This window comes from Myxocyprinus asiaticus, chromosome 4 (genome assembly GCF_019703515.2).
Source record: "Myxocyprinus asiaticus isolate MX2 ecotype Aquarium Trade chromosome 4, UBuf_Myxa_2, whole genome shotgun sequence".
NCBI lineage: Eukaryota > Metazoa > Chordata > Actinopteri > Cypriniformes > Catostomidae > Myxocyprinus > Myxocyprinus asiaticus.
The window spans coordinates 42,607,568-42,625,403 of record NC_059347.1 but is presented as its reverse complement, the minus strand read 5'-3'; the positions used below and the strand labels follow the sequence as shown (position 1 = coordinate 42,625,403).

At 48.8% G+C, this 17,836-nt stretch overlaps 1 protein-coding gene across 1 annotated transcript in view; it reads left to right on the top strand.

Moving 5' to 3' along the window:
- Positions 1 to 17,836, top strand: part of LOC127434239 (netrin receptor UNC5D-like) — a 276,011-nt gene that overhangs the window by 194,516 nt on the left and 63,659 nt on the right. The window contains exons 3-4 of the mRNA XM_051686828.1: positions 8,624 to 8,767; positions 16,014 to 16,117. Coding sequence (XP_051542788.1) covers positions 8,624 to 8,767; positions 16,014 to 16,117 — 248 coding nt within the window. The remainder of the gene's footprint in view (positions 1 to 8,623; positions 8,768 to 16,013; positions 16,118 to 17,836) is intronic.

Here is a 17,836-nt window from a genome sequence, read left to right as displayed (position 1 = left end):
TAACAAGGATGAATTTATAAACTCAACTTCTCAGAGAGGGTTTTTGTGTGCTGACAGTCCAGTAGTAACTGTTAGACAAAAAAGCACAGCACACTGTCAGCATTCTAAACCCCTCTCTGAAGTGATTCCCTTCAAAGCATCTCCAGTAAAAATATTAAGCTAAGGAAAAAATTAAATAATGAAATGGAAAACAGCAGAAGATTTTTACATTACAGCTTGTCAAAAGATTTTATGGCATATATACATGTACAGTACTTGTATCAAAGATTTATACGAGGAAAAATATGTATAATTAATTAAAAAAATAAATAAAAAACATATTTATTTTTAAATAATTAAAACTAATTATGATAACCAATTTCTTTCAAGTTCTTTGAGACAGAGTATAAAGTAAATGTATTTATGATTATTTTAATGTTTGTCTTAATGTTCCATGATTAATTGTGATTAATCACAGAAAAATGTGTGATTAATTTCTTTAAAAAATGTAATCGAGTCACAGCCCCAATATACAGTATATATATATATATATATATATATATATATATATATATATATATATATATATACACCGATCATCCACAACATTAAAACCACCTGCCCTTGTGCCGCCAAAACAGCGCCAACCCGCATCTCATCACAATTGTACAGAGCAGTTATCTGAGTTGGCATTGACTTTGTCAGTTCAAACCAGTCTGGCCATTCTCTGTTGACCTGTCTCATTAACAAGGCATTTCTGTCCACAGAACTGCTCCTTACTGGATGTTTTTTGTTTTGTTTTTGGCATCATTCAAAGTAAATTCTAGAGACTGTTATGTGTGAAAATCCCAGGAGATCAGCAGTTACAGAAATACTCAAACCAGCCCATCTGGCACCAACAACCATCCATGCGAGTATCTAATCAGCCAATCATGTGGCAGCAATGCAGTGCATAAAATCATGCAGATACATGTCAGGAGCTTCAGTTAATGTTCACATCAACCATCAGAATGGGGGAAAAAATGTGATCTCAGTGATTTGGACCATGGCATGATTGTTGGTGCCAGATGGGCTGGTTTGAGTATTTATGTAACTGCTAATCTCCTGGGATTTTCATGCACAACAGTCTCTAGAATTTACTCCGAATGGTGCCAAAAACAAAAAAACATCCTGTGAGCGGCAGTTCCCTGTCAAAAACACTTAATGCTGCGCTTGATTCAGCGCTTATGGGAACGTCTTTAGGAGTGACCAGCTGTGAATATGTGTGCAACACGTCAATTAAATTGACTAGAAACTTTATAGCCTCTATTGGTGACATCATCAGAATGCGCCAGTACCAGGGGCTATAAATAGATGTGCCACAGGTGCATCGTCAGGTCTTTTGTCTTCAGACCACTCTGTGATGTGTTTGTGCTTCTCAGCTTCTCAGCTCTCTACTTTTCTTCTGATAGGAGTTAGATTTGTCAGGCAGTGTGCAGAAAACTTTCTCTTTCTCTGTCATTCAAGTGTGGAAAAGACAAAAGAAAGAAAAAATGAGCGATCAACAAAGCAAACAGTGTGTGTTTCCATGCTTAGATCCTATGGCTTATCGGACACACACCAGTTTTGTTTTGTTTGTTTGGGGGAAGAGCACGCTGCTCTTGCATTAGAGCGAGGCGAGTGTGAGCACTGTGAGCTGTTCACAGTGAAGACACTGCACACTCGTCTTGCTTACTTCCAAGAGCCAGCACCCACGATTTCATCGTGGGGCTCGCGTATGGATCTGGCTGAGGAGCAAGAGACGGGTCCGTCCCTATCACTCGCTCTCTCTCCAGGTCCCGGCACCTCTTCAGTTCATGAGGGGGACGATGAATCTCTTGGGTCTGCGGACTTTGAGTTGCCTACCTCTGAACGTTCCTCACGTGATGACAAAGCGGTTGAGGAATTACTCGAGGTGGTTACTCGTGCGGTGGGCAGATTACAGCTAGACTGGCCACGCGAACAAGAGGCCCCCAAACGATCAAAACTAGAAGACAGATTTCTGTCTGGTGGCCAGGGAAAGGGAACACAAAATCTCTCCCCTTCTTTGAAGACCTCCATGATGGGTTGACTCATTCATGGGGGAAACCTTATACTTCCCATATCTTTGTGCCTTCGACATCGACATATTCAACTATCGTGGGTGCTAAGGCATGGGGGTATACGATGATGCCACAGGTAGAAGAGACACTCGTGGGCTATCTCTCGCCTGGTTCGAAATCATCATTAAAAAGACCAACTCACCCCACAAAACCGTGTAGAACCACCTCAACGCTTGTGGGGAAAGCTTATCAAGCAGCAGGTCAGGCTGGTGCTGCGCTACACACCATGGCGGTGTTACAGGCATACCAGGCTGATCTTTTGAAGGACCTGAGTGCGGGTAGTACAATCGATGAGGAAGTATTCTCAGAGCTTCGTCGAGCCACAGATTTATCTCTCCGTGCAACCAAGCAGATGGCTCGTGCTATCGGTCGTTCAATGGCTGCTTTGGTCAGCACGGAGAGGCATCTGTGGCTAAACCTCACGGGCATCAAGGATAAGGACAGAGTATTCCTACTTGATGCCCTGGTCTCACCTTTCGGCCTGTTTGGCGATTCGGTGAATGCAGTGGTCGCCAGGTTTCGGGAGGTGAAAAAACACGAGGAAGCCTTTGTGCAATTCCTTCCTCACCGCACTCAGGGGGAGGGGATGCCGGCCACCCAGCCTCGCCCTGGTCCTTCCAGAAGGGAGGCTCAAAAACAAAGTGTGGCGAGTCGCGCTCCCCCTAGTAAAGATTGAGGACCGGCTCGTCACCCTCAGCAGCCTCCAAAGCAAGACCTCAGGACCATTATTTCCAAAAAGAAGAAGTCCTGACAGTCTTGTGCCCAGCCTTGTGGGGGTAGCCTCCCTCGGGACGGGGCACGCAAAACATATACCCGCTCCTTCCCTAAACCCCCACGAAACCTCTCCATCCCCACTGCCTCTGGTGTTTCGGGGTGCAGCGGTTTCCAGCAAAATGTTGGGTGTTCCAATGCTTCCTGTTGTCTCCCAGGACACAGAACATCCAACATCCCCTCAATGGGAAGTATCAAAATTGGTACCCATTTCAGAGAACCTGGCAGTGTATTTCTATGTGGGTCCTAAAGACAGTAGAAAAGGGCTTTGTTAACCGTCCTCCGCGTTTCAACGGTGTGGTCCTCGCTACCGTGAAACCGGAACAAGCACATTTACTGTCACAAGAGCTGCAATCTCTTCTGGTCAAAGGGGCCATAGAACATGTTCCTCTTCCAGAGAGAAAGTCAGGTTACTACAGGAGATACTACCTGGTTCCCAAGAAGGATGAGGGATTGCGTCCGATTTTAGATCTTCGAGGCTTGAACCGCTCAGTCAGGGCACTCAAGTTCAAGATGCTAACTGTCAAGACGATCGTGTCACAAATTCAACATCGCGATTGGTTAGTCACGATCGATCTCATGGACGCATACTTTCATATAGAAATACTGCCACAACACAGGAAGTTCCTGAGGTTTGCTTTTGGTGGCGAAGCTTACCAATATCGGGTTCTTCTATTTGGCCTAGCCTTATCACCTCGCACATACACAAAGTGCATGGATGCAACACTGGCTCCATTGTGACTCCAGGGCATCCACATTTTGAATTACATAGACGACTGGCTGATACTAGCACAATCGCAAGAACTGGCATTACAGCACAGAAATGTCATCTTAGCTCATCTAGTTTCTCTGGGGTTTAGACTCAACGACAAGAAAAACGTTCTTTCTCCTGCCCAGAGAATGACATATTTAGGGATCGTATGGAATTCGATCATGATGCAGGCACAGCTGTCTCCCGCTCGAATCAAGACCATTCAGAATACTCTGAGCAAAGTCAGGCTAGGCCAAGATCGAACTGTTCTTCAGTATCAAAGAATGTTAGGTCTCATGGCATCTGCGTCCTCTGTGATCCCTATGTGCCTTTTGCATATGAGACCGTTTCAGTTGTGGCTAGATTTCATCCAAGGGCCAATCCCCGAAGGTAGTTAAGGGTTACGCGCCACGGGCTACGTACCCTCTCTATGTGTCTCAGACCCCGGTTCCTCGCCTTGGGTCCCACTCTAGGTGTGTCTTGCCGACGCAGATTGCTAACGACAGACACCTCCCTGTCAGGCTGGGAAGCGGTCTTAAGTGGTCGTCCAGCTCAAGGGGAATGGGAGGGTTATCAGCTCGATTGGCACATCAACTGTCTCGAGTTGATGGCTGTATTTATGGCCCTGAAGTACTTCCTCCAGCAGCTGAGAGGCTGCCATGTCCTGGTGCGGGTGGACAACACAGCGGCAGTCTCTTACATAAATCACCAGGGAGGTCTGCGGTCGCGCCAGCTAAACAGACTAGCGCGACAGATTTTTCTTTGGGTCCAGGGCAAGCTCCTGTCACTCAAAGCAGTATATATCCCTGGATGCCTGAATGTGGGAGCGGATTTACTGTCCAGACAGAAAATACCAACGGGAGAAAGGAAACTCCACCCTGAGGTAGTGAAACGAATCTGGTTAAGATTTTATGAAACAGAGGTGGACCTCTTCGCCTACCAACAGACAGCGCAATGTCCCCTGTACTTCTCTCTGAGTCACCCAGCCCCCCTGGGTCTGGACACGATGGTGCATACATGGCCCAAAATGCACCTGTATGCGTTTCCTCAGGTTTCTCTTCTCCCAGGAGTTCTAGCCAGAGTTCGTCAACAAGGATCTTGCCTCTTACTGACAGCGCTGGTTGGCCGAACAGAGTATGGTTCTCGGAGATAATATCTCTCCTCGACGGCTCGCCTTGGGCAATACCTGAGAGGAGGGACCTTCTGTCTCAAGCGCAGGGGTTTATATTTCATCCCCGGCCTGAGCTGTGGAACCTTCATGTTTGGCCCCTGAAGGGTACCAACTGAGGGACACTGGGCTTTCACCTGAAGTTATTGAGACCATTCTGAGTGCAAGGGCTCCTTCCACTAGAAAAAGTTATGCAAATAAATGGGGTGTCTTTGAAAGGTGGTGCACTGCACATAATGCAGATCCAGTTAACTGCCAGATTGCTTCAGTTCTGGACTTCCTGCAGGAGAAATTGTCAGTAGGCACATGCCCCGCCACTCTCAGGGTTTATGTGGCCGCTCTGTCGGCTTGCCACACCTTGATTGATGGGGTTTCACTGGGGAAAATCCTTTGCTCACTTGCTTCGTTCGTGGGGCCATGCGACTGAGGCCTCCCGTTAGAACCAGGATCCCTTCATGGGACTTAGCTATAGTCCTTGAGGGTCTGGTTGAGACCCCTTTGAACCTCTAGAGTCAGTGTCTGAAAAGTTCCTGACTCTAAAGATGGTTTTTCTTATGGCTATCACTTCTTTAAAAAGAATTGGGCATTTGCAGGCTCTGTCTGTCTTGCCATCCTGCTTAGACTTTGCCCCAGGAATGGCGAAAGCGATATTGCATCCTCATCCTGACTACCTGCCTAAGGTTCCTTTCTCGACTGTACATCCGGTCACTCTTGAGGCCTTCCGTCCTCTGCCATTCACAACGCCGGATCAGGAGAAACTTCATAGACTGTGTCCAGTCCGTGCTCTTCAGGCCTACGTCCACCGTACTAGCCAGTGGCGTAAGTCAGGTCAACTATTTGTTTGTCATGGGGGCCATAACAGGGGGGCGGCCGCCACAAAACAGACAATGTCACATTGGGTGAGGGATGATATTGCCCTTGCCTATGAGGCGCGCGGTCAAGCTTCGCCAGTAGGCATCAGGGCTCATTCTAACAGGGGGGGTCGCTTCTTCTAATGCTTTGGCAGGGGGTGCCCCTCTGCAGCATGTTTGTAATGCAGCAGACTGGTCATCTCCGCACACATTCATAAGATTTTATAGTTTGGATGTTCATGCCACTCCGGGCTCTCACGTCCTTGAGTCAACATCACAAGCTCATGTCTGAGACCTTTCGCGTTCTTGTGAGCACACACTACACAACCGTAAGGGGTCCAGACACCCACAGTGCGGTGGCTTGCGTATTCTCGTTCCCATAAGCGCTGAATCAAGCGCAGCATTAAGTGTAGCTTTTGACAGGGAAAGTCTCGGGTTACTTGACTGTAACCTTTGTTCCCTGAAAAAGCGGAACGAGATGCTGTGCTTCATTGCCGCACTGAGGATGTCCCAGGACTGCTCTTCAGACAAATATACCTGACGATGCACCTGTGGCACATCTATTTATAGCCCCTGGTACTGGCGCATTCTAATGATGTCACCAACAGAGGCTATAAAGGTTCTAGTCAATTTCATTGACGTGTTGCACACATATTCACAGCTGGTCACTCCTAAAGACGTTCCCATAAGCACTGAAACATGCGCAGCATCTCGTTCCGATTTTTCAGGGTACAAGGGTTACAGTCAAGTAACCCGAGACGTTCTGCAGATAGAAACACCTTGTTGATGACAGAAGTCAAAAGAGAATGGCCAGACTGGTTCGAACTGACAAAGTCTACTGTAACTCAGATAACCGCTCTGTACAACTGTGGTATGCGGGTTGGCACTGTTTTGGCGGTACGAGGGGGACCTACACAATATTAGGCAGGTGGTTTTAATGTTGTGGCTGATCGGTGTATTTGTATATATATATATATATATATATATATATATATATATAGGGTGTAAAAAGATATTGTATCGTATTATACGATATGGCACCCACTATACAAGACCATATGTATCATACAATACATAAACAAACACATTATAGTGTAATTAAAACCAAGCAGCGCAACGCTGCAGTAACATTCTCCTCCCTGGAAAGGCGGAGCTGAGCGCTCACAGGACAACAGAGCAACAGATCTACATTACAGGTGAGAAGATTGATGGCAAACGGCAAGTAGATTGTAGCGTTACAGCTTGTCGAATTTGCCAAACAACGGTGTCATGTCCTGGCGCTACAGTACATGAAATGTTGTTTTATTTATGCCAACATCACCTCGCAAATTGGTGGATTTGCGATGCAGAAACAGCAGTGGCAGCAGCAAAGTTGCACCTCTCCCAGAGACAAGGAGCAAGACGCTCATAAATAAAAACAAGTTTATTCAAAAATCTGACAACGTAAGAAACCCACGATTACATGAGACTTATTATTCTCTGGTTTTGTCATCGAAATGTAAACAGGTATGAGTACAACACTTGTACACATGTTAAGCCGGTAATAATGCCAGTAAAGTTGACAAGCAAAGTGAAACTGGGGAAAGAGGGTAAAAAAAAAAAAGTGTGCCAAACAGTTTTTGCTCAAGCTGCTAAATAGTACTGGATTTTGTACATAATCGTTAAACCAGAGGTCAGATTCCTCTCTAGTCTGCCTCAGTAATCAATTAGTTGATTGTCGACCATTCTGACCAATCCCTAAAAGCAATATTGATCCTCAAAACAACAATAATTATTTTAACCAATTGCTTTACTTTTAACGAGACCCTGAAAATGCCTTCCAGTGCAAAAGTCAGGTATCAGAGCACATTGTCAGCAACATTCCCTGCCTTTTCCCCATTGCATTGGTTTCATCCTAATCTTAACACACAAAATAAGTTTCAAAATGAACTGAGTCTACTTAAACTGATTTTGTTTACATAAAATGCATGCCAGCATTTTATCTTGGAGCAGCAATAGTAATCCCTGTATAGTTGCCAGCCACTTTCAGATTTATTGATGTTTATCTGTTAAAATTGTTTAGATAGGGTCCCTGCTGTTGTTGTTAAGAGATTTATGGTACATGAGCATACCTGATTACAGAGTATTTATTTGAGTACACATTAAAGTAGTAGAGGGGAGAGGTAGATGGTCTTCGGCATCTTCCTTCTCATCTGCTATTTGAACAATAGGATAGCATGGCTGGTAGAAGAATACAAATCATAGGTCCTAAGCCAATTAAACAGATTGAAAAGGGAAGGTTTTCCCAATCTACTATAACTTTAGGCTTCGACTTAAAAGTTCATTGCACAGGATGTCAGATTTTAAAAGTCAAGCAACATTAAAGGGCATCTCTACAGATTTAACGATCTTAGATTTGTGCTAAGTTTGAAAGGTTTAGTGTTGTATCTTTGACCATCTCGTTCGAAGATATTAGTCTTAAATTAAGTCTCAGGGGTAACATGCATTCCTGGCACTTGTGCTTTTAGGCTAATCATCTTGCTATTGATCTGTGGCACAGGCAACAAGGATGGATCTCCCGAGAGAGAGAGAGAGAGAGAGAGAGAGAGAGAGAGAGAGAGACAGAGAGAAAGAGAGAGAAAAGTGTTTTATCAGTAATGTACTCAGAAACTTAGAGCACAGAGACATGAAACTGGAGTTATGTAGGGCAGCTTATGAAAGGAAAAAGCTACCCATGGCCATTCAATTTTTCACCGGTCTTAGAGATGCTTTATAATAACTATACAACGGATATTTTTAAACTTCACTTGTAGAATTGATTGAGATCTCTTTTTGCCATCTGACTCTTAAGACTTATTTAGGCTGTGTATATACTTACAGTCAATCGCCATTAGGGATCCTACCTGAAGTGACCAAACAATGATCAATACTTAATGGGCATTGACTTAAATTGAATTCAGAAAGAGATGCTCATGACTTCTGCTTTCTTGTTCTCACTGTACAGGGCTGAAAATCCGCGAAGTTATGATCAATGTTACCAGGCAGCAGGTAGAGGATTTTCATGGTCCAGAAGACTACTGGTGCCTCTGTGTTGCCTGGAGTCATCTAGGAACCTCGAAGAGTCGTAAAGCCACCGTGAGGATAGCCTGTGAGTATACCGAGACATTTACAAATCTTTTAAAACATTCAAACATTTCTTTCTCTTTTAGCATTGCTCGAAAGGAGTTGAAAGAAACATTGCTTGCATGGCAAAGCTAAAACGTATTTAATTTGTTATTTTAGGGCTGTCAAATTAATTTAATTATCATCAAAGCTCAACAATTATGAAATATAACATCTGATCAGGCAACACTGTAAACTAATGAAAAAGCAGGTGAATTACTGTGGGCTAGTGGCAAAAATCTATTACATGTTGTTTTGTTAATTTGTTTTTAAATAAGGAACGTCATGGTTACTGGTGTAACCTCCGTTCCCTGATGGAGGGAACGAGACGTTGGTGTCGATGTAGTGACACTAGGGGTCACTCTTGGGAGCCCGAGACACCTCTGGTCTTTGATAAAAGGCCAATGAAAATTGGCGAGTGGTATTTGCATGCCACTCCCCCGAACATACGGGTATAAAAGGAGCTGGTATGCAACCACTCATTCAGGTTTTACGCTGAGGAGCCGATATAAGGTCCGGCCATTTCAGCGGGTAGTTCAGCGTTGTGGCAGGAGGGACCAACGTCTCGTTCCCTCCATCAGGGAACGGAGGTTACACCAGTAACCATGACGTTCCCTATCTGTCACTCACTCGACGTTGGTGTCGATGTAGTGACACTAGGGGTCCCTATACAAAACGCCACAAGGCTGAACTGTGTTACGTGAACTGGCGGTGTGTGGTGGGCAGACTTTCTGTGTGCCTCATAGCCAGCACACCAGGTCTACACGTAACCTCCCCCAACACAGTTATGAGTGTTGAACGGCCCTTTTTGGGGACAAGTCGACAACCCAGAGATAGAGACAGGCTTAACCCAGTCATGGCCTCTTTCCCCTTCTCTTTTTCCACTCCCTAAAAAAGAAGGGGGATTATCCGACTGGGCCGCCAGGTCTAGTCGGGGGGTGTCCCTCCCAAGGGGAGGACACCGCGGAGACCACACCTCGCCCCAAGAGAGGGGGGGATATTTAAGTGGAAGAATACATCACATGGTCTTTCCAACCATGTGGAGAGCCTTCAAGGTAGATCCTACCCAATGGGGGAGGAGTTACTACAACATGGAGACTGAGGGGCTCTGCCCAAGGAAGACGCAGTTTGCCAGTAGGGAAACGAACTAGAGGAAGATATAGATCGCATGGGGTTAGCCTTACAGGGAACCGCCACATGCGGAGCACCTACCCTAGAACCGGGCTCTTGGTTAGCGCGTGTACTGGGCCGGCAGCGAGTCTCTCCGAAAACTCGACTGCCACAGGGCTCGGAGGAAGTCAACCAGGGAACAACCTTTGTGAACACTACTGGGAATTAACAGCGCACATCTTCAGCTCAAAAGGAGGTGGAAGGCGCTATGTGCAAGCGATACACCCGGCCGGCTATCCCGGGCTTATCCGCTTGTGTTGCATGCCACTACCTGGGACGAAACCGGTTCCACCCGGAGGTTGTAGAACCTTGCAAAGGTGTTGGGTGTTGCCCAGCCCGCTGCTCTGCAATGTCTGTTAGAGAGGCACCTCTGGCCAGGGCCCAAGAAGCCGCTACACCATGAGTAGAATGGGCTCGTAGCCCTACCGGGGGTGGCATGTTTTGGGCGAGACATGCCATAGTTATGGCGTCAGTGAGCCAGTGGGCGATCCTCTGCTTGGAGACAGCGCTTCCTTTCCGCTGTGCACCGAAGCAGACAAAGAGCTGCTCAGAGAGTCTAAAGCTCTGCGTGCAATCCAAATAGATGCGCAAAGCGCGCACCGGACACAGCAACGCCAGGGCTGGGTCTGCCTCCTCCTGGGGCAGCGCTTGCAGGTTCACCACCTGGTCTCTAAAAGGAGTGGTGGGAACCTTGGGCACATAGCCCGGTCGGGGGTCTCAGGATCACGTGAGAATAGCCCGGACCGAACTCCAGGCACGTTTCGCTGACAGAGAACGCTTGCAGGTCACCTACCCTCTTGATGGAAGTGAGTGCAGTCAGGAGGGCAGTCTTCAAGGAGAGTGCCTTAAGCCCGGCTGACTGCAAAACTCAAAGGGGGCTCTCTGTAGACCCTGAAAAACTACAGAGGTCCGATGAGGGAACAAGGTGTGGCCTGGAGGGATTCAGCCTCCTGGCGCCTCTTAGGAACCTGATGATCAGATCATGCTTCCCTAAGGACTCACCGTCGACTGCGTCATGGTGTGCTGCTATGGCAGCAACGTACACCTTCAAGGTGGAAGGGGACAGCCTCCCTTCCAACCTCTCTTGCAGGAAGGAAAGCACTGATCTGACTGCGCACCTCTGGGGGTCTTCCTGATGGGAAGAACACCACTTAGCGAACAGACACCACTTAAAGGCATACAGGCGCCTCGTAGAGGGAGCCCTAGCCTGAGTGAATGTGTCTACCACCGCAGGTGGGAGACAGCTTAGGTCTTCCGCGTCCCGTCCAGGGGACAGACATGGAGATTCCAGAGGTCTGGGCGCGGGTGCCGGATGGTGCCCCTTCCCTGAGAAAGAAGGGCCTTTCTCAGGGGAATTTGCCTGGGGGGAGCTGTCACGAGGAGCGTGAGGTCCGAGCACCACGTCTGGGCGGGCCAGTAGGGTGCTTACCAGGACGACCTTCTCCTCGTCCTCCCTGACCTTGCACTGGGTCTGTGCGAGCAGGCTCACTGGGGAAAACGCATATTTGCGAATGCCAGGGGACCAGCAGTGTGCCAGCGCGTCTATGCCGAGGAAGGCCTCGGTGAGGGCGTACCAGAGCGGGCAGTGGGAGGATTCTTGGGAGGCGAACAGGTGCACCTGTGCCTGACTGAATCGACTCCAAATCAGCTGGACCACCTGAAGGTGGAGTCTCCACTCTCCCTTGAGGGTAACCTGTTGTTACGGCGCGTCCGCCGAAGTGTTGAGGTTGCCCGGGATGTGAGTGGCTTGCAGCGACTTGGTGCTGCTAACTCCGTTGGAGGAGACGGCGGGCGAGTTATGACATACAGCGGGAGCGCAGACCGCCTTGGCGGTTGACATATGCTACCGCTGCCGTGCTGTCTGTCCGAACTAGCACGTGCTTGCCCTGGATCAACGGCCGGAACCTCCGCAGGGCGAGCAGAATTGCCAGTAACTCGAGGCAGTTGATGTGCCAACGCAGCTGTGGACCCGTCTAGAGGCCGGCGGCTGCGTGCCCGTTGCCAACAGCACCCCAGCCCATTTTGGAGGCGTCTGTCGTGACCACGACGCGCCTGGAGACCAGTTCTAGCGGAACACCTGCTCGTGGAAACGAGAGGTCGGTCCAAGGGCTGAAAAGACGGTGACAGACTGACGTAATGGCCACGCGGTGTGTCCCGTGGCGCCATGCCCGTCTCGGGACTCGAGTCTGGAGCCAGTGCTGAAGCGGCCTCATATGCATCAACCCGAGCGGGGTGGCCACCGCCGAGGACACCATATGCCCCAGGAGCCTCTGAAAATGTTTCAGTGGAACCGCTGTTTTCTGTTTGAACGCCTTCAAACAGGCCAGCACCGACTGGGCGCGCTCGTTCGTAAGGTGCGCCGTCAAGGAGACTGAGTCCAACTCCAAACCGAGAAAAGAGATGCTCTGAACCGGGAGGAGCTTGCTCTTTTCCCAGCTGACCCGAAGCCCTAGTCGGCTGAGGTGTGAGAGCACCAGGTCCCTGTGTGCGCATAACCCGTCTCGAGAGTGAGCTAGGATTAGCCAGTCATCGAGATAGTTGAGAATGCGAATGCCCACCTCCCTTAACGGGGCAAGGGCAGCCTCTGCGATCTTCGTAAAGACACGAGGAGACAGGGACAGGCCGAAAGGGAGGACTTGTACCGATACGCCTGACCCTCGAACGCAAACCGCAGGAAGGGTCTGTGTCGAGGAAGGATCGAGACGTGAAAGTACGCATCCTTCGGGTCTACCGCCGCGAACCAATCTTGATGCCGGACGCTCGCTAGAATGCGTCTTTGCGTCAGCATCTTGAACGGGAGTCTGTGTAAGGCCCGGTTCAGTACTCGCAGGTCCAAGATTGGCCGCAACCCACCGCCTTTTTTCGGTACAATGAAGTAGGGGCTGTAAAACCCCCTCTTCATCTCGGCTGGAGGGACAGGTTCTATCGCGTCCTTCCGTAGGAGGGTAGCGATCTCCGCGCAAGGTAGCAGCGTTTCCATCTTTCACCAAGGTGAAGTGGACACCGCTGGACCTGGGCGGATGCCCAGCGAAGTGAATCGTGCAGCCGAGTCGGACGGTCCGGACCAGCCCTCGCGACGGACTGGAAAGCGCAAGCCATGCACCCGAGTTCCGCGCAAGGGGGACCAAAGGGACAACGTCATCAGATGTACCGGCGGGTGGGGCCTCGCGGCGGGGCGGAGCTTGAGGTGCCACACCACATCGTGGCCGTGCTGAGTCCGAGGACATCGAAGCACTTACCTGGCTCCTTGTGACCACCCCCGGAACAGCCTGGGACGGGGGAGGAAGAGGCTTGTCCTCATGACCCGTGGAGACTGTCACATTGGGGCGGATTTGTGCCACAGCTGGGCGCTCAGGGCGGGAGACCGCCGCTGGAGCACCAACCTGCCAAATGGAGTCGTGGACGGTGGTCGTGATGCCAGCCGTACACACCGAATATGTGACCCAGGGAACAAGGAAACCACTCTTGCGGAGCTCTTGAGTACTGCAGCCACTTGGGCATGCAGCGCAATTTAAATGCAAAAGGTAACAAAAAGAAGATCTGCTTACCAGCTCCAGAGCAGCGGGTTTCGTTGTCCCTGGGTCGCCTGTCTCAGGGGCGCTTCGAAGACCTCCGTGGGTTCTTCGGTGCCAGCTGTGAGACGGGTGGCGTCGGCTTCCTGCGGTGGGCTCCACGCCGGGGCCGGGCCGGAGGGGCGGGCTGCGGCGGAGCCGGTGCAGTCACCGCAGGGGGACGCCCTCGGCGATGAGTAGATGGGGGGATCTTGAGCCACGCCGGGGCAGGACAAGCCGGCTAGCATCCATCTACTGCTCTACCATCGAGAACTGCTGGGCAAAGTCCTCGACAGTGTCGCCGAATAGGCCCGCCTGGAAAATGGGGGCAGCAAGGAATCGTGTCCTGTCGGCCTCACCCATCTCGACCAGGTTGAGCCAAAGGTGGCGCTCCTGGACCACTAGTGTGGCCATCGTCCACCCGGGAGACCGCGCCGTGACCTCCGTCGCTCGGAGAGCGAGGTCGGTCGCCGAGCGCAGTTCCTGCATCAATCCCGGGGCGGAACTACCCTCGTGCAGTTCCTTTAGCGCCTTGGCGGACTTGCAGGAGATCCATGGCGTGCAGGGCGGAGGTGGCTTGTCCAGCAGCGCCGTAGGCTTTGACCGTCAGAGACAACGTAAACCTACAGGCCTTGGACGGGAGCTTTGGGCACCCACGCCAGGTGGCGGCGCTCTGCGGGCATAGGTGCACCGCTAGCGCCTTTATCCACCGGGGGATTGCCAAATAACCCTTGGCCGCCCCACCATCGAGGGTAGTGAGAGCGGGGAAGCTGAAAAGATCGGGACCGGGCAGTAAAAGGTGCCTCCCGCGATCTTGTCAGCTCTTCATGCACTTCCGGGAAGAAAGGAACGGGGCGGGGCGTGGCTTTGAGCGGCGCCACGAGCCCAGGAACCAATCACAGAGCCGCGAGGGTTCAGGGAAGAACGGTGAAATCCACTCTAACCGACGCTCGCGGCTGTCCGGGAAAGCATGTCGTCATCTCCGCGTCAGCCTGTGACTGGGCGATCGACCCCGAAGGGAGGAGCCCAGCCGAGGCTTCCGACTGGACGAGCCCGCTCTCCGATGCTGCGCTCGAGAGCTCATCACTTTCGCGGGCTCCGAATAAGAGGTCGAACTCGCCGTGAGACGAGCCGGCGGACTCACCCGGAAGCCCGATCGGGGCAGACGAGCGTGCTGGGGAATGGGAGGTCCGCGGGAGGATACCCGGCGGAGGCGGTCCCATTGGGGTCCCCAAATCGCCCCCAGTGCTAGCCGCGCTGGCCTCAAACCCGTGGGTAAAAGGACCGAGGCGGGAGCCTCTGGGGTGGCTCGCTTCCTTACGAAGGCGAGCCGCGACCGCAACGTTGCCATGGACACATTCTCGCAATGAGAATGTGACCATCCACGAACGCTGTCTCCACGTGAGCAGTGCCCAGACACGAAAGACAGTGATCGTGACCGTTAGAAGGCGAGAGATAACGAGCACAACAAGGAATAACACACAATCGGAAAAGCATCTTTAAAAAGACGCGTCTTTAAAAAGACGTTCCGTGTGTGCGCTCTTTTAGAGAAATATATACTCTTTTAGAGGGGAAAAATGCTCTTTCAGAAAATATACTCTCTAGTTTTTCTGCCGAAGCGCCCAGGGGCGTTCTCTGCAGTGCACCAGTGCAGAGGGGGAGAAGCCGCTGAAATGCGCCGTCAGATCCAGCAGGTGAATGAACAGTAGTATTCAGCTCAATGAGCATGACCGTTCGGCTCCGAAGAGAAAATCTGAATGAGTGGTTGCATACCAGCTCCTTTTATACCCGTATGTTCGGGGGAGTGGCATGCAAATACCACTCGCCAATTTTCATTGGCCTTTTATCAAAGACCAGAGGTGTCTCGGGCTCCCAAGAGTGACCCCTAGTGTCACTACATCGACACCAACGTCGAGTGAGTGACAGATAGGGAACTAAATGCATTAAATCAGAATGCACTTAATTTAAAATGATATAGTTAGAGGCAAATTTGAGCAAAGTCTGAATATTAGATTAAACTAATTTCTTTAGTTTAAAAATGTATAGTTAATTAATGGTTAAAAATTGATAATTATTTTCATCAATCGAATTATTTTTCAATAAAATTTGCTAGTAAATCAAGAACTCTGAAGAGAAGCCTGATCACTGAAGTGTTTTGTTTTTATAGATGCTGAATTTCCACAGTTTTTGGATATTTTGTAGTGCTTTCTTCCAACTAATTGAAAGAATTTGCAGTGTATGTGAAAGACAATCCACTGCTGTACATGCACAGTCGGGGAGAAGCAGAACTGTCAACCAGCGACACCTGCAACACAAGCAGATGCCTGGAAACACCATCAAGACTGCCTACACTCTCTTGCTCTCTTGCCCTGGCTTTCCAAGGTTGCATAGTCAAAACTAAGGGCAAGGGAGCGTAGAGAGCAAGATGCTGAGTAGAGAAGGCGATAGATAGGCCAGATAATGGCTCGGACTCTGCCCGCTGTGACAGCTGCCTCTTATCTTTTCAAACAGACCTCCGAAAGAACTTCGAGCAGGATCCTCAAGGGGAGGAAGTGCCAATCAAGGGTATGATTGTGCTGCATTGCCGTCCCCCGGAGGGAGTGCCCATGGCAGAGGTAAGACCCATCCTCTCAGCCTCTGACATCATTCCTACAGGGACAATATCTGGGAAGAGCAGTGCGTGCTCTCTGCTGACTGGAGAGGGGCTTCAGTGCTTTTGTTTTCAACCGATATACAGAGAAAGTGTTGCCTGTTTCTGTGCTTAAAAGGTATGGTTTACCCAAAAATGAAAAATATTGTCATCAATTACTTACTCTCATGTTGTTCCAAAACTATTTGACTTGTTCAGTCTCAGTAACCATTCACTTTCATTGCATCTTTTTTTCCATATAATGAAAGTGAATGGTGACTAAGGCTGTCATTCTGCCAACATCTCCTGTACTCCATAGAAGAAAGTAAGTAAAATGGATTTGTAACAACACGATGATGAGTAAATGATGACAGAATTTTCATTTTTGATTGAGCTATCCCTTTAAAAAAGAACAGCAACTGTGCACTGACTCTTGTGATAATATTTGATCAATTTATTTCAGCTTAATACGGGGTTGTGTGCAGTCAAAGTTCATGTAAGGTACAAAGACGACAGGTCCACATATCATGGATCGTGAGCAGGTGATATATGTTTATAATATACGTGTGTGTGACTGTGGCAGGGTTTGGATCTTGGCAGCCAGCAATGCTTCATGAATGATTCAGAGATGAAATGGAAGAGCTCTGTCAGATTCTGTCTCCTCAAGAACACAGTGGACAGAAAAGGAGGAAATCTGTGAAGAACTAGAAGACAAGAATCTCTCCTTAAGTCCTTTGTCAACATAAATGAAGTCATCTATAAAGTGGATAGTGAATAATGTAGAGTGCAGACTAGCAATGGGCAATCCAGTCCATTCCAGCACACCTCTGCCATGAAAATTTTAAATCCAAGCTGTGAGGGGGAGGGGTGCAAAGATTTATAAGGCATCATTTTACCAGCCTGCAGGATGCTAACACTCACTCACTCACTCACTCACTCTCTCTCTCTCTCTCTCTCTCTCTCTCTCTCTCTCTCTCTCTCTCTCTCTCTCTGTGCTAGTGGAAATGTGTTTGTGGTTTTAAACTGTCATAAACACCCCCTTGAGATATGCTCTGTAGGATTTCTGTGGTCATAAAGCTAACAAGATGTATGCCTTTTTGCATCAATCTTTTTTTTTTTTTTTCTTTCGCTGATGGCTTTTAAGATATATAACCTACTAGATCTCTGTTACAATATGTAAGCAAATACTAGGTATGTTCTAGAGTATTGTCATTGGTCACTGTTACTTCACATTCACATTTATGTGATGTTCATCAGAATGTCCAAACTGCTTTTAACCATACAACAAAGGTGTATGATGATTTACACTGCCAAGCTCCAAAAAGTACAAAAAGAATCATCATAAAAGTAGCCTGAACAACTTGTCTACAATATTCAAAATCTTCAGAAGCCATTTTAAAAAACTTTTTTCTGATGAACAGATCAAAGCTTATGCGTTATTCGCTAATAATATTTCCCTCTGCCAGAGCTGACACAAAAGGACTCTCCTTTTGTGTTTCACAGAAGAACATAATATGTGGTTGGAACAGCATCAGGGTGAGTAATGACAAGAAGTTCATTTTTGGGTGAATTGTTTCTTTAAAAGGGTGCGGTGTTCCTTTAAATTGTGGCAGTATTTTTGTATTGAATTAAATGTTGTCATGAAATTATGCTGTGTCTACACAGGGGGGCTTCTTAGCACTTCAGTAATTACAACTGCAACACA